Source organism: Oncorhynchus masou, chromosome 18 (assembly GCF_036934945.1).
Source record: "Oncorhynchus masou masou isolate Uvic2021 chromosome 18, UVic_Omas_1.1, whole genome shotgun sequence".
NCBI lineage: Eukaryota > Metazoa > Chordata > Actinopteri > Salmoniformes > Salmonidae > Oncorhynchus > Oncorhynchus masou.
In genome coordinates, this window is record NC_088229.1 from 23,687,559 (window position 1) to 23,710,521 (window position 22,963).

The window sequence follows — 22,963 nt, forward strand, 5'->3', positions numbered from 1 at the left end:
CGGGTTGCCAATAATTGTGTCTGCCATTTGTCTTTATTTTTTTTAATTAAAATAAAATTTGTTCTGAAATGTTGAAAATCCAATAACAAGGTGTTGAGAGTTATTTTCTATTTCAACTTAGAAGAAATAGGGAATGACACAACCCGAAGATCATACAAATGTATGTTAATGAAGGAAAGATTGACATCTGAAACATTTTGTATGTACACAGACTTTTTATGTCAATACAGTTATTATTCCAGTCCCTGAATGACTGATCCACAGTGTTTTACACAGTAAAAGACTAAGGGCTGGATTCAATCCGCATCGCTAAAGTATCACGGAAGATCCACATTATAGCTCATTGAAATTTAGGGCTTGATTCAATCTGTATTGCTAAAGCGCTACAGATTGCGCAATCAAAATGTTAAGGTAATTTACTATTGAGCTGACACATGCAGCTTTACCGTGAATGCAGTCTCTGCTAACGCGGGAACATTGCCTTTAAATTTCAATCATGCTGTAATGCTGAACTTCAGCAATACAGATTGAGGAGAGCCCCGGAAGTCAATGTTCTTGTGAGACTGCATTCACAGTGAAGGCTGCATATGTCTGCTCAATCGGAAATTACCTTTACATTTTGATGTAGATCTTTTGTAATACGGATTGAATCCATGGTGCCTCCGTATACTGTATATTCTGTATATGGTGTTCAGCTATATCTATATTGAAAAGTTGGCAGTTAGACACCATAGTGGTTTTAAAAACCCATATATGAAAGTTCCAAGTCATCAGTAGATGATGTACTATGGTTTTGGGGCTGTACAAAGTCATGGAAGTTTACACAAACAAATATAATAATTTTTTTCTTAGACAGTCTTCATTGAGTCTACTTATACCTATGATGCACATTCTATGGTGCATTTTCCAGCTGTAGACTCATATCCAAATATGATAAAAGTTCTTCCAAACCTCAAAGAACAAAACTTGTTCTGGCTGACCATGAGAACTGATGCAGACTATTGTTACAAGTGGAAGACATTAAACACACCATCTGTAAAGCACAGCGTTGAGATTGCCTGCAATGACAACCAGCTCAGTCCGATGATATCACACCGCCCCCAGACCATGACGGACCCTCCACCTCAAAATCGATCCCGCTCCAGAGTACGGGCCTCGGTGTAACGCTCATTCCTTCGACGATAAACGCGAATCCAACCATCACCCCGGTGAGACAAAACCACGACTCATCAGTGAAGAGCACTTTTTGCCCGTCCTGTCTGGTCCAGTGACGGTGGGTTTTGTGCCTATAGGCAAAGTTGTTGCCGGGGATGTCTGGTGAGGATCTGCCTTACAACAGGCCTACAAGCCCTCAGTCCAGCCTCTCTCAGCCTACTGCGGACAGTCTAAACACTGATGGAGGGATTGTGCGTTCCTGGTGTAACAAGGGCAGTTGGTGTTGCCATCCTGTACCTATCCTGCAGGTGTGATGTTCAGATGTACAGATCCTGTGCAGGTGTTGTTACACTTGGTCTGCCACTGAGAGGACGATCAGCTGTCCGTCCTGTCTCCCTGTAGCGCTGTCTTAGGCATCTCACAGTACGGATATTGCAATTTATTGCCCTGGGGCACATCTGCAGTCCTCATGCCTCTTTGCAGCATGCCCAAGGCACATTCATGCAGATGAGCAGGGACCCTGGGCATCTTTCTTTGGGTGTTTTTCAGAGTCAGTAGAAAGGCCTCTTTAGTCCTAAATTTTCATAACTGTGACCTTAATTGCCTACTGTCTGTAAGCTGTCCGTCTACTGTCTGTCTTAATGACCATTCCACAGGTGCATGTTCATTAATTGTTTATGGTTCATTGAACAAGCATGGGAAACAGTGTTTAAACCGTTTACAATGAAGATCTGTTAAATTATTTGGATTTTTACAAATTATCTTTGAAAGACAGGGTCCTGAAAAAGGGAAGTGTTTATCTTACAAAAAAATGTTTTAAGCAATAATCAGACAACTTCTGACGTCTGACTAAACACTGTGAAGGCTGGTCAGATCAAGTTCGATAACAATGTGTCTGTTCGTGACCCTGTGCTAATCTGAGAATCATCAGTTGAACTCACAGCTTTGAGATAGGCCACATTGCTCTTTTTGATCTCATTAAGCAGTTCATCGCGGGGCATCACATCCACCTTGGGTGGCTGCCGCCTTCGAGGAACAGGCTTTAATGTCTTCATCACATCTTTCAGAGTGGCCTTCACCATCTCATCAATTCCGGGACCCCTCTGTTTTCCTGTTGTCTTCCTGAGCTGGACGTTCAGCCTCTCTGCTCTCCTGTCGTCCCTTGGGTCCAGATCCAGAAAAGGGTCAAGCTTTTTGTGGGTCCTCTTCAGCTGGATGTCTCTTAGAGGGTTACCAGACGAGTCCATGCTGGGGGGTTGTTGTGGAATGGGGTTGCGCTGTGGAGTGTGGTAAATCTGATTGTTTTGATACTGTGGAGAAGTGTTGGACTGCTTGACTCGGGAGGAGGGCTCTGGTTTGGGTTCCATGGGACCCTGTGGACCCTTGGGCAGCTGCGGCATGAGGGCAGGATTTCGGGAGGGACGTAGCCAAGCATCGCCAGCAGCCCTGGGGGCAGGTTCAGAGCCCGTTCATACATCTCAAACACCTCCTTCTGCTCCTGCTTCTGCTGCTTGCTCTGCTCCTCGTTCCTCTGTTGTCTCTGGCGGTCCAGGTTCCTGGTCAGTAGGTTAGTCACCACCATCCTAGGCCCTGCCTGCTCAAAGTGGTAGCCCATCATCAGGAGGGTATTGTTGGCCTTGAGCAGGCGCGACACCTCCATCTCCGATTGGTGGCCCAGCATGTGTCTCTGGTTGTGGAAGCGGAGCTCAGTGAGCGTCTCGTTGAACTGTAGGCAGCGGATAATGGCAATGATGCCCTTCCCTGTTATGAAGTTAGACTATGTTCAGTGTGGTGATGAAACGGTTCTCTCTCAGCATGTTGGCCAGGGTGAAGGCAATGTTTTTGTCTGCACCGGTGTTGGCTATGCTAAAGGTTTCTACGTGTTTGTTCTTCTTCAAGGCATTGACGTATTCTATAAGCATTTCTTTTGGAATGTTTTCTATGCTGTTCAGGTTTACATCTGTGATAGTGGGGTTGCAGATCTTATCCAGGGTGGTGTACAGGTTTGTCTCATTCCCTGAGGGTCTTGATGTCTTCTTGGCCCCATCAATGCCACCTAGGCCCTCGCTAAGGGCCAGCAATGGAATATTTAGCTCGTTTATTACTCTCACTTCTTTTTCCAGGACAAAACAGGCCCTCTTCTCCTCTGGAGTCATCTCTGTTTCTTCAGGAGTCTCTGTGGTGTTCATTTCTACTTTCTCAGATATTTGTGATGTGCTCTTTTTTTGCTCTCTGCTCTCAGTCTTTTCTCCTCTTTCTTGTTGGTGAACTCTGGAGGGGGCTGCAAGGGACTAGTAGTGTATACAGTGTTTGTGTAACGGTTTTCTTGTGGTGAAGGAGAGGCAGACCAAAATGCAGCGTGGTTTCTATTCATGGTTCTTTAATAAAGGAAACTATACATGAATAGACTAACAAAACAATAAACGTGAGAAAATCTAAACAGCGCTATCTGGTGCAAACACAGAGACAGGAACAATCACCCACACAGTGAAACCCAGGCTACATAAGTATGATTCTCAATCAGAGACAACTAATGACACCTGCCTCTGATTGAGAACCATACTAGGCCGAAACATAGAAATACCCAAATCATAGAAAAACAAACATAGACTGCCCACCCCAACTCACGCCCTGACCATACTAAATAATGACAAAACAAAGGAAATAAAGGTCAGAACGTGACAGTTTGTGCTATTGTCATCCAATGACTCATTTAAATGTTTATTCACTGGATGTTCATGTTTTACTATGACCCTTTCATAGTTTACGTCCTTTTTATCCTCATCCTTTTCCTCCACTATAATTTCCTCTCCTTTAACACCATCTGTAGCTTCCACCTCAATGACTTCTTCTTGCACCTCATACACAATTTCCATGAGTTTGGCATTTTCTTTCTTTTCAGCATCCTCTTCCATGGTTTTCTGATGAAGACAAGTAGTACAATCATTTAATAAACTTAGCCTTTTAGAACATACAGTCAGTCAGTTAATTGTGTTTGTTTATAATGTTATCATAATTCAAGTGGTATACAGTATGAAATATTAAGATGTTTCACCAGATAGGTGCAGTGAAATTTACTGTTTTACAGGGTCAGCCATAGTAGTACGGCACCCCCGAAGCAAATTAGGGTTAAGTGCCTTGCTCAAGGGCACATCAACAGATTCTTCACCTTGTCGACTCAGATATTCAAACCAGCAATCTTTTGATTTCTGGCCCAATGCTCTAACCGCTAGGCTACCGGCCACCCTATTTGAAGGCTATATCTACGGTATATTGTCCATTGGTTATGTAGTCCCTTGCCTTATTGGGCAGTAGAGTGATGGGGATCCTCTCCTCCTCCAGCATGCGTTTGGACTCCTTCTCCCAGTACAGATAATCCACCAGGCCCCTGTGGTCAAATGAACCTTCTCTGTCTGGGTTTTCTGCCTCTGACCCACAGGTACTCTCTCATCTGGGGCTATAACGTCCACCTCTTTCTGGAGCTCTTTCTGCTACTCAGGAGACAAGTTTGCCAGGATGTCATTTTCATCGATGTCTTCATCATCAGAGTCTGCAGATGGCTTTTCTTTCTTCTGGTCCTTCTGTCTCTGACCAAGCGGTACTCTCTCGTCTGGAGCTAAAACATCCATCTTTTTCTGGAGTTCTTGAAGCTAGCCAGGATATCATCTTCATCAATGTCTTCCTCATTTATGTCCTCCATGTCCCAGGTCTCTTTGGTTGGACATATCCATCTAGAAGTCGTTTGACAAAATAAACTGTTTGTCAATCAACCTAAAGGGTAAAAAGTATATCCACAATGAACAGTTCTAGAGCTGAGTGGACAGTGCTACTGGCTCTGTCTCTAGCTGGTAAATGGCCTGCTCACACCTCAGACAAAGTCTAAAATTAACACATAGCATCACATGGAAAATATGTTTGGTGCAAGAGTGTCAGGGGAGACATACTAACATATTCCTTTTTCATCAGCTTGAGTCAGCTCAACAGACTTCATGATCTTGCAGCATGGCAGTTGATTGTGAGACAGGAAGAGGGGGAGATAGACAGTAACAGGTGGATTGTTGTTTTACAAGCCTGGGGAGGAATCCTAGGGTCCACTGCATAGAGGGCTCCGCCCAATCCCTCAGAGTTCCCTGAAAAATGTAATAATATCTCCCTAAAGTGATGCACAACAATGAACAGCTGATATAAATGAGAATATCTGATATGTAGGGGGCTGCTATACTCAATGGGAATGTCCTGTTATCAGTATGACACCCTGTAGCATGTAATTGAGAAAGTCTTGTTTATCACACACAGGGCTAAAGAAGTCACACTATAAATAAAGTCTCACACTGTTTTTTATTAATGTCCCAAATCCAAATGGGAGATATTCACTCAGAGTAAGAGAAGACAAACAATACATGGACAATGTAGAAATATGTAGAGAAACAAATAAAGGAATATTATTTGAGGGTTATCCAGTTCAAAGACATATCTTTTTACATCATACAAAAAACCTACTTATCAAAAGTTTATGTTCTCCACATGCAAGCAATTTACATCACAATAACACATTCACAAATAATAATAATCTATAAACATGTACATTCAGATTCATACTTGGGAGAGGAGAGAGTGGACTGACAACCTGGGACTAAAGAAGGGTTAGTTTATTATTTTGTTATCACATTTTGTGAATAATAACTCCAAAATGTATACCTAAATGTTTTACAAAGATATTAAAGTTGATTTACAATATGTATAATGTCATAATACAATTGGTTCAATATATTTGGGTCAAAGATATCCCAAGGTTTGAAATTCACAGTGATGAAGCTGCTTTTCCAGATCAGCAAACATTTTGTGCCATCACCACATCCATGTCTTCCTGAATAATATCGATCTCCATCCAATCCAAGGCACATGGGAGAGTCATTCTCAAGCTTCATAGTATTTATACAGATTGGTTAGTTGGCATCCATCCAGAGGTCTGTGCTTCCAGTGTCAGGGTCATTGTGACAGATTTCATTCCAGTCCTCTTACCTTCAGTGGATGCTCATGTAATTTCCATCCATGAATATTCTCCTGTAATGAAGAGATGAAAACATACACATTTGAATCAAGGTGAATATAAAAGACTCCCATACTTTAGGATAGCATATTACTGCACGAAACTCCCTGCATGCTGCAACAGCTGAGATTATAATCTACTTTACAGGCATGGAAATGGAACAGAACAAACCAGAGATAAACACCATGAAAAAATATGCTATTAGAAAGACGGATGTTTAACAAAAGCAAATGACCTACTGTCTTGTCAAGCATACCATGCAATATAAGGAATGTAAAATGTGAAATTACAACTTTCCACTTAATATAGATCACAATTTACACTAATGAGAGGCAAGCGAAAGTAGGTACATTCTCCTACTGATGCTATGAGGTACAGTAAGTGCAGGATGTGGTGTTTAAACTGTGCATGTGAACGTAGACAATGTCAAAGTGGGGTTTCTAGCTACAGAATGTAATGTACAATTTGCTGCACATTTCACTGGGCACAGGCGTCGTCAGTTCAACGTCTAGTTTTGATTTAAATGGTTGAGTTGTCCACTAATGTGAATTCAATGTGAAATCAACAAACCATTTCATCATGTCATTGGATTTAGGTTAAAAGTTGGGTTAAAAATGCTAAATTCCCTTACATTTTGAAAATCCAATCAGTTTTCCATGATGATTCAACATCATCACATTTAATTATTTTGTTGAAATGACATGGAAAGAACGTTGATTCAATCCGTTTTTTCCCAGTGGGATGCAGCCATACTGAATTTGTGAGCCTGCTAATAGACCAAGATAATTTGGCAAAATCTTTGATCGAGCGGGTAAGGCATGGTCATCCATAAGTTAGAAGTATCTGGATTGGGCCTTGGCAGAATGTGTTACCACTGCTCTGGCTGTATATTTAATGGATGGTCTACATATTGATTTCACCTTGATTTTCACGGCACTAAATGAGATACACTATATTGATCAATATGGCAAATGATGAGACGCAGATGAAAACTGAAAACAGTGGCACTGATGGAAATGGATTAGCACTACCACAGCCTATTTGCATCTCACCCTTCTGTGTTTGAATGGCTGCCTAATGGTCTTCCTCAGCGCTATTGGCCACAGCACCAAACATCTTTACTGAATCTACCGGCATTGTATCAGACCTCTTCAACACATTGCATTCTGGGGGAAATCTATGTACATGAGGATTGAGGATGGACAGATCGTGAAAGGAGAGAAAGAAAGGAAGAAAGTGAAAAGATCAACAGTTCACAAAGAACACACCCACACTCATTAGAGACTGCTTCGTTATTGGGGTTTAGTTTCACACCAACAGGCCAAACACACTGATGTCACTTACTATCAAAGACTGTTCATAGATAAGGATAACATTTTAAAGTCTATCTGACAGCCAAAATGACCTGTCCAATCATGAGGAACAGGATGAAGGTGGAGAAGAGGAGAGGATGCAGGAGTATTAAGAGCAGGTGGAAGGATAGCGGTAAGTGATGACAACGAACGCTAGGATGGTCCTGAGGTTCAATGTCATTACAGGCAAACACAGAGAGTCAACAGAAATGACATCCACAAGAATACCTGCTATTGTGCATAGGGAGGAGAAAAATATGAGCATGTTTTTACCTGGTAAGTTGACTGAGAACACATTCTCATTTACAGCTTCAATCTTGGGCATAGTTATAGGGGAGATGAATGAGTCAATTGGAAACTGGGGATGATTAGGTGGCCATGATGGTATGAGGACCAGATTGGGAATTTATCCAAGACACCCCTACTCTTATGATAGGTGCCATGAGATATTTAGTGACCACAGAGAGTCAGGAACCCTGTTTAACATCCCACCCCTACACAGGGCAATGTCTCTAATCACTGCCCTTGGGAATTGAGATGTTTTATTTTGACCAGGGGAAAGAGTGCCTCCTACTGGCACTCTAACACCACTTCCAGCAGCATATGGTCTCCTATCCAGGGACCAACCCTGCTTAGCTTTATATTTAAGCCAGCAGTGGCTGCAAGATGGTATGCTGCTGGCTAAATAACCCTCATAAGACTGGTCTTGATTGAAACAATGTATTTCCCTTAGTTTAGGTCACACAATTAATGCTACTATTTCCTCTAAAATCATGTGGGATATATAGATGACTACATGTAGGTGTGGGGCTGTGGTAGGTATTCACCTGATATGGGTGGGGCTCCGGTTGTAGGTGCCATGGGCTCCTGGGTGATGGTGCTGTGGTGACTCTGCCATGTTATCATTGTCTGTTAGACCCACAGTTAGCTGGCTGCGCCAGTTTCCTGTGCTGGTGGATGAGGAAACTAGAAAGAGAACACTTTTTAGTTGCACTAAAGAGACAGAAAAATAAAGGTGAGTCTCATTGAATGACACCCTACTCCTAACAATTAATACAGAATAATATTTTCATACAGTATGTTAGGAATGTATGAATTGTATTAATAGAAAATAAAAACATGTCCCTCTGTGTTACCGAGGGTGAACAGACAGAGTATGGTTTCTGAGGTGACCTGTCCCAGTATGATGAGAAGCAGGATCAACTACTACCTGAGGAGTAGGAGGTGGTTCGGCTGGAATGCCTGAAGGGGGCTGGCATGGTCTGGTATCCAAGGCTGAGCTGAGAGCCATTATCGTAGTCATACCCAGCCAGACCTCTACCTGCCTCTATGTGGCCCCCGCTGCGGTGGTACCAGCCTCTCAGGTGCTCAGCCACCATGGCCTTCTGCATGTTCTTCTGTAAGGGCTCATTGCGGGGCCCATGTCTGGTCCGGGGCAATCTCATGGTAGCGTAGGGGTTCTGAGCAAGGCTGTCCGCCCGATCACTACTGTAGGTCCTGTATCGCTCGTGTCCGTAATTGTGGACTTGGTAGGAGGGGTTGACATTGTAGTGGCCCTCCATCTCGTTCTCATAGACGTAAGCACCGTTGGAGTAGGGCTCCATGTCTGGACAGGGGTATCCTGCCACGTAGTAAGCAGTTGGCGCGTAGTGTGCCTGGGGCTCGTAAGTATCACTAAAGCCGATATGGTTCTGGACCAAATTGGGCATACTGCCTGTATTACCGTAGACCTCCACCCTCCTGTGCAGCTGATGGTTGCGGGTCCGAGAGTCCAGGGTGCAGTAGTGGGGGTTGCCTGCGTAGTCCAAGCTGGACTGGCTGGTGTAGGAGGAGCAGTCCTCCAGGGCTTCTGTGCTGTTGTTCCTGCGGGCAGGGGACTGGGTAAACACTGGCTTCTCTGAGTCAGTATCCTTTAATAGCCGTTGCTGTGACTCCAGACTCCCACTGCGGTGCCTGAAGGACTGAGAGTTCCCATCCGACCTGCAAAAGTCACACACACACAAAAGAAGCAAATAGTATGGTTAAGAAATCCAGATGTACAGCACACTAAATTACAATTGTTTTCTGCATCCTGCATTCCACCCTGCATCCCACTGCTGGCTTGCTTCTGAAGCAAAGCAGGGTTGGTCCTGGTTGGTCCCTGGATAGGAGACCAGATGCTGCTGGAAGTGGTGTTGGAGGGCCAGTAGGACGCACTATTTCCTCTGGTCTTAAAAATAATATATTCCAATGCCCCAGGGCAGTGATTGGGGACACTGCTCTGTGTAGGGTGCTGTCTTTCGGATGGGATGTTAAACGGGTGTCCTGACTCTCTGAGGTCATTAAAGATCCCATGGCACTTATCGTAAAAGTAGGGGTGTTAACCCCGGTGTCCTGGCTAAATTCCCAAGCTGTCCCGCATACCATCATGGTCACCTAATCATCCCCAGCTTACAATTAGCTCATTCATCCCCCTGTAACTATTCCACAGGTCGTTGCTGTAAATGAGAATGTGTTCTCAGTTAACTTACCTGGTAAAATATTGGTAAAATAAAATAAACAATTGTTTTCTGTTAAACGGTGGGATGCAGGTAAGGTAGGAGAGTATAGGATAAATGTTCAGGGTCGGGGTGAGAGGGTAAGAGTTTGGCTAGGCATGGTCTGAGGGGTGGTGGAGGGTCTCACCTGAGCTGGCTGCTGCTGTAGGCGTTGCGGGTCATAACGGGGGTGGAGGGCATGCTGCGTGCGTCCCGTGAAGGTCTGGGTAAGGTTTTGTAGGGGCTGCTGTGTGCGGATGACACCTCTCTGGGGTGGTAGTGGTGTGAAGCATCCTGGCCGTCAAACGCTAACCTGTTGAGACTCTTGTTGTTGTGGTGATCTAGGGAGTGTGCAGGGCTGAGCTGAGGGGAGCACTGGACAGACCGTGACCGGGGCCTCTGAGCACCATCAGAGTCATCTGGACCAAAATACAAAACTCATGATCAGATTGGATTGGTAAAGCAGCTGTGCAACAAAGGTCAGGTAGCTACTGTATGACTGAACTCTGTGTCCCACTCACCGTCATCCAGAATCTGACTATCTGACAGGGAGCTGGTCTCTAAACTGATAAATTCATCTGGGGAAGAAGAAGGAAAGTATATTATAGGCTACAGATTAAAGTACAAATGTATAAAGTCATATTGTGGAATGTGAGTGCATGTGTTTGTCGATATTTATCCCCAGTACCTGTGATAATCACAGAGGCTCTTTGGGTAGGCTTCTTGCCTTTCTTGATTCTGTACTGGTTCATCTCGTCTTCAACCTGCTGCAGTTTCCTCATGGCGTCCTGACAGTTCCTCCTCCTCTTTCTCTTCACAGTCTTACAGAGCTCTGCCTCTGAGGCCAGCTTCTTAGCTGCTTCTACGATCTTCTGCTGCAGAGCAAACATGCTCTCCAGGTTCCTCAGATAAGGGTCCTAAAGATCAGAGTACAGACATTATTATAGACATTATTACATCAGAGAATGGCAGATCCATTTCAATATCCACTGAGCACTTTACATGCAATATCCAATTGTAAATTACAGTATAATGTAGTCATATCAACAACATAATATTTTGCAGTTTGTGCCTGTATTGGGAAAAGCATCAGGCAACTCATCAACACGTGATCCATACGAAACAGGACAGGACATGATCCTAACTTCATCACATTCCATTCATGACACAACATTTTTTTTTCTTCTTCAGTGTACAGTATATGTGTTTCATTGCTTACAGTAATATCCTAAAACCCCAAGTTCAAATCCCTGAGGAATTAATGTTATGTCATATTCTGCATAATATTAGTCTTGTTACAAACTTAACAAGGCCAACATGTACAACGGACGTCACACTGCTTGCTTAGCAGGTACCGCTTCCTGATTGGGCTCACACAAAGGCTGGAACACAGGACCTCTGCCTCGCTAGCACGCATGACCGCCCTCCTGAAGCGTATTACCAGTTCGGTACCACTGAAAAGTTAATAATTCGGCAGCGCAAATGACGGCACCTCAGGCTGAGGAGTAAATTTCACACATCCTGTCATGACTTGCGCCGAAGTCGGTCCTTCTCCTTATTCGGGCGGTGTTCGACGGTCGGCAAGCTACCTTTCATTTTCCATTTGTTTTGTCTTGTCTCCCCACACCTGGTTCCAATTACATCATTACATGTTGTGTATTTAACCCTCTGTTTCCCATGTCCTTGTCCGGAATTGTTCATTGTGAGTGCTTGTGCACGTTATGTCTGGGGGTTTTGTCCCATTGTATATATATTGTTTTGTCACAGTGATTTTTATCATTAAACTGCGCCCTTGTAACACAGTCTTTGCTCTCCTGCGCCTGACTTCTCTACCGCCAGTACGCACGGCTTAAACATCCCCATGTGCACACATGAACGTGAGATTTGGTTCTGGGTTCCTAGATTAGTTCGCAAAATATATGTCATATACTGAACAGTGCAGTTTCAATACAGACCTCGTTATATGGGAAGAGGTCATCCAGTTTGAAGGTCGTTCCAACGCGTCGTCTGACATGAGGAGGTCTCTCGCCTGCAAACAAGGGATACTCTTTTGGCAGTTTGCCCGTGAGCTCCTGGAAACACACAACAAAATATCCAGGTCAGTTAGCTTTACAGAAAACAATGTGAGAAAACACAAAACAGACACTCTCTGTGGCACACTGGCTCATACAGTTACACAGTGTTTCACTCCAATAGTCTCAACTGCCCAAACTAAAGCAATTTGTACAGTAGCTTGACTGATGTTTCACTGACTGACCCTGACTGAAATGAATTGCTGAAGTGTACCAGCCTAGCACCTCCAGAAATCAATGCAAGTAATTGTCCAAGAGAAAAATGGGCCTTTCACCGCCTCCAGCAAGCAGATTTTCTTCAGCTCCTTTGTTTTCTGGGTCAAGACGTCTTGGATCTCTTGTTCCTTCTTCTTTAGCTCAGAGATTTTCTCCTTTCTCTGCTCTTCGTCCACCGCTGAATCGGCAGACCCTGTAGTGGTGACATTGTTTACACTATAAATGTACCGTAGGCCTATGTGTTAGTTTTGGTTGTACTTTTTCTAACACAGTGCATACAAATAAGGGTATATTTTTTCCTAGCCCTTTATACAGGTATTTTAAAACACTTAGCTAAATATAGACTTTCAGCTACCTGAATGCTGACCTACCTGTTGACGCCAGGCTACCAGTACTAGCCATAATGAGGTTGTGCTTTAGGTTATCTCCTAGTCTGGTTATCTTGGTTCCTCCTCCATGCTCTGTTAGATCGACGGCAATATCACCCAAACTTTTCGCTGCAGTTATTTTACCCTGTTGGATTAGGGATTTATGGGGTGAATACATACTACAAACCTACACTGTCTACATGTAAATATCAGCATTTAATCCGACATGAATACATCTATTAATTTAGGGACGCATGAAGGTACAGAACACAGGTACACTGATTAGGTCAGGACTAAAAAGAGATAATATGACATGGTACCTTGCTTTGCTTCCTGTCCAAGTAAAACCGGTGCTGACTGATGGCCATGACCCAGATGGTTTTGATCAGTGAATGGCTGGCGTACCATGTGTGGATGACCAAGCCGGTCTGGCCGAATGTACGCTTGGTCACTGCCCGTCTGTTTCGAGGAAATACATTAGGCTCAGGAAGAAGAGCTTCTTTAGCTGTCTAGGAAATGTAGTTGTTATAAATATTTATAGTTAGACTTGCCCTCACCTGTGAGGGTCATTCACCTCAACAGCAAATTTCTTCTCCCGAAAATACAAGTTCTCCAGTTGCTTCCACTGATAAAGCTATGGAGGTAAACATAGAGAGACACAGAGAAACAACTGATTAATGATTGGTGAAACATTTACTTGAACTTTAACTCTCAAATCCTGCATATGACACCTTTATATGTACCCATATAAAGTATATGATTAAATAATAAGCATCTGTAATGATGAATCACAACAGATATATTACAATGACCTTATACTGACCTGGCTATGTCATAACACATGCCCACATAGTCAATCCCATGATGTAATAACTAGCAAACCGCAACCTTTAATCAAGTAAGTTAAATCACAACTATAACTTCAACTGCCATGAAACGGGCAAGGGCTGTCAGGTCTATGATAGCATTATATCATTATGCAGGTGCTAGTCCAGAGTAAATAGCATTTTGCTACAAAGGGGCATACCACAAAGACAAATAACAATGTGTAACAGCTTCCATGGCTCATCACATTGCTCAGTAACCCCTCCAGGTGCTGACTGTTTACTGTAAGATATGAAGAATCCACAGAGGTGCATGACTCATCCCCATGTCTAGGTTTGCCACACGAGGCAGGCATTTACAGCCTTGTTACAGACCCAAACTAATGGTTGGATTTTATAATCCACCCCTCTCTCTCCTATTATAGCTAGTTCTGTATCCTATCTGTAACATTTACCAACACTATTGTACCTATTACATAATATCAGGGACAGAAAAAAACAATAACCCAAATTGTGCTACCATCAAAAATCACATCATAAAAAAGCATGATATCATCATATATGTATGCATATATCCATATATGTTGTTTTTCATTTAACAAAATGTTATTGTCAACATCCAATATGTAAAACTGTTGCTTTATCTCTTACCAGTAGAGGTCCAGTAATCCTGTTTCTATAGTAATGCTGTCTCTAATCCTTTTTGTCAAGCTCAAACAACACAAACAACTCCTTCTCTCTGCTTCCAACATGTCTCCTCAGGTACTCTCAGCACTCTGAAGGGTAACGCCCAGTACCCTGCCTTCCTGTCTTTGACATCACATACACACCATCCTCCCTCCTCTCAACACTAAATGTCTGCCCAACCAGATCTCCTTCTCTCTCCGTGTTCAAAATCATATGCACATAGATCATTAACTTAACACCATGATCATGTAGAGGCAGACCACAAAGCTTGGTGTTTGTCCAGGAGAACAGCAAGCTATAAAACATCCTCTGACCCAGAAGAGCGGGTTACACACTTGACACTTTATGTAGGACTCTCAGAATGATGAATATACTGTATCTACATGTATCAACTGATCTGGTAGAAGTTAAGCTGGCATACCTCTGTTATAAGTGATAGACATAAATATTATAAATACAGGCCTCCAAAGTAATGTTTACCTAAAGGGATTGATCACAGAGTTGTTATAAACTACATATTCAAGTCTGGCCTCCTTCAGCTGTATTGAGGGCCTAACCCCGATCAGATGAATGGGTGATGAATGTGTGTGAGAGGTTAGTGAATCATGATAGTGCTACGTGCTGGAGGTATCTTTATCACTGACATTTACCTGTAAAGGCTATACTGCAAAACAACCGCTGTATGCTGCCAATAAAATATCTCATGCAAAACTAATCCTGTACTCCTTCATACTGTAAGCAGAGAAGAAAACAAATGGGAACAAACAAATAACTGTACCTTCCTTGGTTTCAATTTGTCCTGCAAATCATATTGGCCAATTCCTTTGTAGCTGATCCCAAGCCACCATGGGATACCTTGCTTGTCCTGTAAGGCAAAAGCATAGTTTCATTACTGAACTGCATTCATCCATTCCCTTACAGAAATCTGATTTATAGTTTTATTTATTAGGATGTATAAGTGCAATGCACAGTTGTTGTTGTGTGCATAATGCAATATACTGTATTATTACCTTTACTTCATAATAATGAACACCATACGTGGGTAAGGATTCCACTAGAGTCAAATACCTGAAATAAAATAATTTTCTGTTACAGTAACATCACAGAATCACTCTAACTTCCAAAAGGTGGTTTCCAGGGATATTATAGATGGTACAGGACAATGAGAGCATGATATGTTAAAGGTGCCTACAGTGAATCACAATGATTCACTGGCCAGACAGTAACTGAACTGGGTTATTGATTTCTATCAGACCTTGGCTGCGAGAAAGGAGAGTGTGAGAAAGAGAGAGAGAGAGTAAGGGAGAGAAGAAAAAACGGAGGGAGGAGAGAGAGAAGAGAGTAACGAGTGTGTATTTGAGAGAGAAAACAGAGAGCAAGAAAGGGAGTAAGAGATAGAAAGAGAAAAAGAGAGAGGACTGAGAGATAACCAGGGACTGATGTTTTCAATTTTATGACTTGTGGTAAACAGGAGTGTGTGAGGGGAATGAGGGATCATTGTTTTTCCAATACTCACTGCACTATGGCATGTCCGCGGGAGACTCCTTTCAGCTGTTTGTAGTGCTCTATCACTCGATCCTCACTATAATAAACATTGTGAAAACGCATGATGATGGCACCTTCAACTTCCAAGTTATGGGCTGCATCCCTTCTCCCTCTCAGGAATGCATCATACATCCTAAATCATTGTCTGCTACAACATTTCTTTTGCAACAATTTTTATTTAGCAGTTTTGTAAACTAAAAAGTTACTAAGGATGCACATCATATTCAAGGTTATTTTACCAGTATGTAAGTGATGGGTGCTCCTTTAGCACCTTGTTGGGAAGAGTTGGGAGCTTCTTCAGATCCATTCTGGTGGTTTCATCACTGATAATAATGATAAAACAGAATGTGGATAGTGAAATACAATATACTGTAGGCCCAATGCAGCCGTTTTTATCTCAATATCAAATAGTATCTGTGTAACAGTTAAGTATCTTACTGTGATTATTTTCATAATTTTTTCTCTCCAAAAGAAACAAAAATAGCCTCTTAGCAAAGAACATTTCTCAAGCAAGACTTTTACTAGGACTGCCTGGGAGTGGTCTGTGGGGAGGGGAACACTGAAAACTAGCTTTCTAATGTATCACCTGGTGATTTCACCAGGTAGGCCAGAACTTCATCCCACCAAAATATCATAGTGTGGAAATGTATATAAAACACAGGATAATCACGTTTTTGCCTGCACCAGGCCTTTAACTAATATTCTGTACATAACAGTTAGTAAATTACCATACAGAAATGATGTAGAGAAACCGGTGCAATAAGGTCTTCTAAAGTACAAACAACTTGGAATGAGCTGCTAAAGGATATCACCCCTATTTAATCAGACAGTCTGACCTGACGCCACTGGTGCAGAAACCTCATTGGCAGACATGTTCCAGGTGCATGGCCACATGCAGAGGAAGGTTCTTCATAATGAACTAACTGAAGCTCCATTCTCTGGCCATCTAACCCCTGTAATTTATGTTAATTTGGAATGAGACAGATGTGAATGCAGACAAAGATCCACAGTGTTCCATAATTCTCTGTCTACAGTATGGTTCCAACTGAATGCTCCCTGACAGTAAAGAGGATGCTGCTCCTGCAATAGACACTTTATTAAAAGTGGTAGAGCTTTGATGTTAGAATGCAGCCTTGCAGACTGTAGTAGCCTTGGCTGAGCTGTCAGTGGTATGATACTCATTCGAAGGCCTGTGTGAGATTTCAACACATCGTGGCAGGCCTCACAATACACAACATCTCTGCCTTCCCTCTTATAACTGCCTTCGCTGTCATTGATTTTACTGTTTTGTCTGGAAAACCAGCTCCAATATTTAAAGTCTTTGCTAAATGTGTGATGTTGTCTTGTTGCTTAGGTAGCTGTTGTGTTTGATACTCATTAGAATATATGTCCTTACCTTGAGTAATTCCCCTTTGCTTCCTGAATTGATATAAAACAGCATGTCAGAAGATGTATGCTTTAGAGTGGCCAATTAATATACAGTACAAATCCCAAGCAAATAAGAAACTAACCTGCAAGGCGTTTGCTGCTAATTTGAATACATTCTCACTTTCCACCTCTATATCCCCCTGTAAGAAATAAAGCATCATCATAAATGTGTTAATGTACTTATGGGCTGCTGAGACACTTTGCAGATGTCTGTATCTGAGCTCTGTTCCTATGACTAACACATATTCATCAAAATATAATTATTTTTGACTAAACAGCAATCTACCCAATTTGTAAGTCGCTCTGGATAAGAGCGTCTGCTAAATGACTTAAATGTAAATGTAAATGTACTCTTTCTGACTGTCTCATCTCATTCCAACAAAACAGTGTCTCACGGCCACAGTCAGACTGAGGTTTGGTGGTTTATAAAGAGGGACAATGAGACGGTGAGTAGCTTACATTGTAGACAGCAACTTTTGCATTTAGGAAGAATAATTCCACCGTTGTGTTGTCTTTCAGCAGTGTTATACTCTCGATGTAAAACCTGCAGGGATACGTACGAAGAAGTTTCAAAGACTATTTGTTGAATTTAATTCTAAAGTTCATATTACAGTGCCTTGCGAAAGTATTCGGCCCCCTTGAACTTTGCGACCTTTTGCCACATTTCAGGCTTCAAACATAAAGATATAAAACTGTATTTTTTTGTGAAGAATCAACAACAAGTGGGACACAATCATGAAGTGGAACGACATTTATTGGATATTTCAAACTTTTTTAACAAATCAAAAACTGAAAAATTGGGCGTGCAAAATTATTCAGCCCCTTTACTTTCAGTGCAGCAAACTCTCTCCAGAAGTTCAGTGAGGATCTCTGAATGATCCAATGTTGACCTAAATGACTAATGATGATAAATACAATCCACCTGTGTGTAATCAAGTCTCCGTATAAATGCACCTGCACTGTGATAGTCTCAGAGGTCCGTTAAAAGCGCAGAGAGCATCATGAAGAACAAGGAACACACCAGGCAGATCCGAGATACTGTTGTGAAGAAGTTTAAAGCCGGATTTGGATACAAAAAGATTTCCAAAGCTTTAAACATCCCAATGAGCACTGTGCAAGCGATAATATTGAAATGGAAGGAGTATCAGACCACTGCAAATCTACCAAGACCTGGCCGTCCCTCTAAACTTTCAGCTCATACAAGGAGAAGACTGATCAGAGATGCAGCCAAGAGGCCCATGATCACTCTGGATGAACTGCAGCTGAGGTGGGAGACTCTGTCCATAGGACAACAATCAGTCATATATTGCACAAATCTGGCCTTTATGGAAGAGTGGCAAGAAGAAAGCCATTTCTTAAAGATATCCATAAAGAGTGTTGTTTAAAGTTTGCCACAAGCCACCTGGGAGACACACCAAACATGTGGAAGAAGGTGCTCTGGTCAGATGAAACCAAAATTGAACCTTTTGGCAACAATGCAAAACGTTATGTTTGGCGTCAAAGCAACACAGCTCATCACCATGAACACACCATCCCCACTGTCAAACATGGTGGTGGCAGCATCATGGTTTGGGCCTGCTTTTCTTCAGCAGGGACAGGGAAGATGGTTAAAATTGATGGGAAGATGGATGGAGCCAAATACAGGACCATTCTGGAAGAAAACCTGATGGAGTCTGCAAAAGACCTGAAACTGGGACGGAGATTTGTCTTCCAACAAGACAATGATCCAAAACATAAAGCAAAATCTACAATGGAATGGTTCAAAATTAAACATATCCAGGTGTTAGAATGGCCAAGTCAAAGTCCAGACCTGAATCTAATCAAGAATCTGTGGAAAGAACTGAAAACTGCTGTTCACAAATGCTCTCCATCCAACCTCACTGAGCTCGAGCTGTTTTGCAAGGAGGAATGGGAAACAATTTCAGTCTCTCAATGTGCAAAACTGATAGAGACATACCCCAAGCGACTTACAGCTGTAATCGCAGCAAAAGGTGGCGCTACAAAGTATTAACTTAAGGGGGCTGAATAATTTTGCACGCCCAATTTTTCAGTTTTTGATTTGTTAAAAAAGTTTGAAATATCCAATAAATGTCGTTCCACTTCATGATTGTGTCCCACTTGTTGTTGATTCTTCACAAAAAAATACAGTTTTATATCTTTATGTTTGAAGCCTGAAATGTGGCAAAAGGTCGCAAAGTTCAAGGGGGCCGAATACTTTTGCAAGGCACTGTACATGCATAATCAGTAATACATCTCATCACCCACTACTAGATATTCCCTATGTAATAAAACTACTGCCGTCATTATCATCTTAAACCAATAACAGGATATATGTGGTACAGATATGGACCTGGTGCATTAACTACCTGACCAGGAAGTTGAGGGCAATAGGCCCGGTAGCCCTCTTTGAAAAGTCATGTTCTAGAACTCTTCGGTCCAACTGCAAGTATTTACACTGGCCACTACAAGAGACAATGAAGAAAAGTGTTAAGTAAACAAACAGCACTGGTAAGAAGCATACAAGCATACATTTATCAGTGGAGGATCCTCATGGGAGGAAGGGGAGGACCATCCTACTCAGTGAATTTCCCAAAAAATGTAAATAGATAAAACATATACTAAATATATTCTCGGCAATATATTAACGTGTGATTAAAACACACTGTTTTTAATGAAGGTTACAGTAGCCTCAACAGCACTCTCTGGGGTAGCACCATGGTTTAGCCGGGGGACAGCTATTTTCTGTGTGCATTGACTTCAATACAAAACCTATGAGGCTCATGGTTCTCACCCCCTTCCACAGACTTACACAATAATTATGACGACTTCCGGAGGTCGTCCTCCAACCTATCAGAGCTCTTGCAGCATGAACTGACGTGTTTTCCACCCAATCAAAGATTCAGAGAATTAATCTATTAATGAAAGCATAATCTACAGCTAGCTAGCACTGCAATGCTAAAATGTGGTGAGTAGTTGATTCAAAGAGAGAGAAAGATAATAGTTGAACAGTTTTTAACTAATTTATTTCTTTAAAAATTAAGGAGAAGCATCAGAGAGAGAGAGAGAGAGATTTCATTGTATTTTTAAAACTTTTACTTTCACTTAATGCAGCTAGCTAATTTAGCCTACTCAAACACCAGGCTCAAACAGAGAGGAATGCCATTTATTTTTGTTAGCTAGCTAAGGCTATCCAACAATAGAACTCAAGGTCAAGGTAAGCTTTCGGTTTTATTAATTTATTGCCACCGGGGCCCGCTAGTGTAACTGCTAAACTGCTTGCTGTACACAGTACTGTGTGATCGTAATGAGTTAACTAATGCTCTAGCTCTAGTGATCAGGGGTGTATTCATTCCACCAATTCATTCCATCGAAAAACGTTTCTTAAAAGGAAGCACACAGAACAAAACGGGGATAAACCTACCTGAATTTGTCCAATAGAAACTCTCGTTTGCAACTGTTGGTGTCACATCCTGATCAGTTTCAGCTGTTTTTGTGCTTGTCTCCAACCCCCTCCAGGTGACGCCCATCTTCCCCATTATCCCCTGTGCATTTGTTGCCAGTTCGTCTTGTCTTGTCAAGCCTACCAGGGTGTTTTTCTTACTCTTGTCCTTGAGCCCGTTTTCTAGTTTTCCATTTTTTTTATCATTCTGCCTGCCCTTTTGGACTCTGCCCTGGACTACCGACCCCTGCCTGCCCTTAACCTGTCCTTTGCCTGCCCCAGGTTTAAATAATAAACGTCCGTTATTCGAACTGTCTGCATCTGGGTCTTTTCCTGAGCCGTGATAGTTGGACTAATGATTACACTCTTGATCAGCTAGATGACGGTATTTGGTGTGTGTCACTGTCTGGTGTGTGTCACTGTCTGTCACCTTGATTACTCAAATTTGTCTCTCGACATGTGCACCTACGTTATAAACTTTCATAAACTTTCATTCATAGGCTAGTTTGTAGCAACCTCATGATGGGTGTAGGGAAAAATATGGTATCATTGTAGTAGCCTAAACCTATCAATGTTACTTTGTGAATGGAATATGAATGACAGTTATGAATGACAGTCATCCAATATGTTGTAATAGAAATATGCTCATAAAATGTTTAATTGTCCTCCCTAATCTTAAATAGCCAAGACCACCACTGAGCGCTCGCAAGCACTCACACACACTGGCACAAACACACACACACACACACACACACACACAGTATGTTCTAACACCCATATACTTTCAAAATAAGCAGTGTCTTACCTGTCATCAACAAATGTTAGGCCGAAGTATTCCTTCTCTTTGAGGTTAAAATGGGAGGACACCAGATCTAGCAGTTCACGGGACAACAGCTTGGGCTGTGGAATAGGAGATTGTTTGAAGCGGGCATTAGGCCTATCTATTTGAGGGCATTATCATTTTTGGTCCAAATTATTTGAAATTCATAGGAAACTAAAGTACTGTTACAATAATCTCATAAATTATTTAAGATATTGTACCTGAACCAGCAGATCAAGTTTCCTGTCGTCAAGGAGATGAACCTGGCAGAGTCTCCCCTCCGTCATCTACAATGGAGTACAGGAAGTAAATGCTGAGTATTGGATTTGTTCATACTGTCAATCAACACCAACCCTGCTTAGATGCAAATGCAATTAATGACAATTGTAGGACATTTCAGTTGTGTAGAAATCTTGTCTCAGTCAATACAAATTGACCAAAATCAAACATCAGCCAAGGCTTTCTTTCTTTTTGTAAAACCTTATATTTACCCCTTTTCTCCCCAGTTTCATGATATCCAATTGGTAGTTAGAGTCTTGTCTCATCGCTGCAACTCCCGTACGGACTCGGGAGAGGCGAAGGTTGAGAGCCATGCGTCCCCGAAACATGACCCTGCCTAGCTGCACTCTTTCTTGACACACTGTTCACTTAACCCAGAAGCCAGCCACACCAATGTGCGGCTACAAAGGAATTGGCCACAGTGCAGCTACAAAGGAATTGGCTACAGTGCATCTACAAAGGAATTGGCCACAGCTGGCAACTGAAGTCAGCATGTGTGCACCCTGCCCGCCACAAGGAGTCTCTAGAGTGTGATGGGACAAGGACATCCCGGCCAGCCAAACCCTCCCCTAACCCGGACAGCGCTGGGCCAATTGTACGCCCCGCTTCATGGGCCTCCCAGTAGCGGCCAGCTGCGACACTGCCTGGGATCGAACACGGGTCTGTAGTGACGCATCACGCACTGCGGTGCAATGCCTTAGACTGCTGCACCACTCAGGAGGCACGGGGCTTTCTTTTTAACAAAGTCAATGCACAGGATAGAGAGCTTAATCACGTTCAGGAAATAATAACTGATGTTGTTTTTAATTACAAGGACTCCATTGTCTCATGGATTTAGCACTAAAGTAACCCAAAGAGGATTTGTTGTTCTGAAGGTTTTTAAGTAATTCTGAAGGGGAGAGTGGGGTAAGTTGAGATGCATTCAGCATCACTCCGTCAAGGGAAACATAGTATTCCTTCCAACAAAGATATGTACATGTATTTCAATATGTTGTGTATCCCTAAAACTAATCAGAATTCATGTACATTTCAGTTTTGAAAACATAGCTTATCTAAAAAAAGTGGTCTCTTGGCACAAATTACACCGGGTATTGGGTAAGTTGAGCCGCAGGTCAGGGTAAGTTAAAACCTCTACAGGATTGGTGGCTCCCCTGCGGAACGGTTGAGCTAACCTAAGCTAATGTGATTAGCATGAGGTTGTAATTAACAATA

At 42.3% G+C, this 22,963-nt stretch overlaps 1 protein-coding gene and 1 pseudogene across 1 annotated transcript in view; both read right to left on the reverse strand.

Annotated features, from left to right (window-relative positions):
- Positions 1 to 2,024: 2,024 nt before the first annotated feature.
- On the reverse strand, positions 2,025 to 4,989 carry LOC135559331 (leiomodin-3-like; annotated as a pseudogene).
- Positions 4,990 to 5,474: 485 nt separating this feature from the next.
- Positions 5,475 to 22,963, reverse strand: part of LOC135504260 (FERM domain-containing protein 4B-like) — a 28,605-nt gene continuing 11,116 nt past the window's right edge. Inside the window, exons 2-22 of the mRNA XM_064922646.1 lie at positions 21,694 to 21,759; positions 21,458 to 21,552; positions 19,580 to 19,675; positions 17,673 to 17,757; positions 17,297 to 17,353; positions 17,182 to 17,204; positions 16,025 to 16,108; positions 15,757 to 15,822; positions 15,251 to 15,308; positions 15,019 to 15,105; positions 13,287 to 13,363; positions 13,050 to 13,188; positions 12,733 to 12,874; positions 12,421 to 12,554; positions 12,029 to 12,145; positions 10,762 to 10,990; positions 10,595 to 10,651; positions 10,222 to 10,492; positions 8,768 to 9,537; positions 8,385 to 8,523; positions 5,475 to 6,219 (exon numbers count right to left, since the gene is read on the reverse strand). Of these exons, the coding sequence (XP_064778718.1) occupies positions 6,180 to 6,219; positions 8,385 to 8,523; positions 8,768 to 9,537; positions 10,222 to 10,492; positions 10,595 to 10,651; positions 10,762 to 10,990; positions 12,029 to 12,145; positions 12,421 to 12,554; positions 12,733 to 12,874; positions 13,050 to 13,188; positions 13,287 to 13,363; positions 15,019 to 15,105; positions 15,251 to 15,308; positions 15,757 to 15,822; positions 16,025 to 16,108; positions 17,182 to 17,204; positions 17,297 to 17,353; positions 17,673 to 17,757; positions 19,580 to 19,675; positions 21,458 to 21,552; positions 21,694 to 21,759 (2,832 nt within the window). The 3' untranslated portion in view covers positions 5,475 to 6,179. The remainder of the gene's footprint in view (positions 6,220 to 8,384; positions 8,524 to 8,767; positions 9,538 to 10,221; positions 10,493 to 10,594; positions 10,652 to 10,761; positions 10,991 to 12,028; positions 12,146 to 12,420; positions 12,555 to 12,732; positions 12,875 to 13,049; positions 13,189 to 13,286; positions 13,364 to 15,018; positions 15,106 to 15,250; positions 15,309 to 15,756; positions 15,823 to 16,024; positions 16,109 to 17,181; positions 17,205 to 17,296; positions 17,354 to 17,672; positions 17,758 to 19,579; positions 19,676 to 21,457; positions 21,553 to 21,693; positions 21,760 to 22,963) is intronic.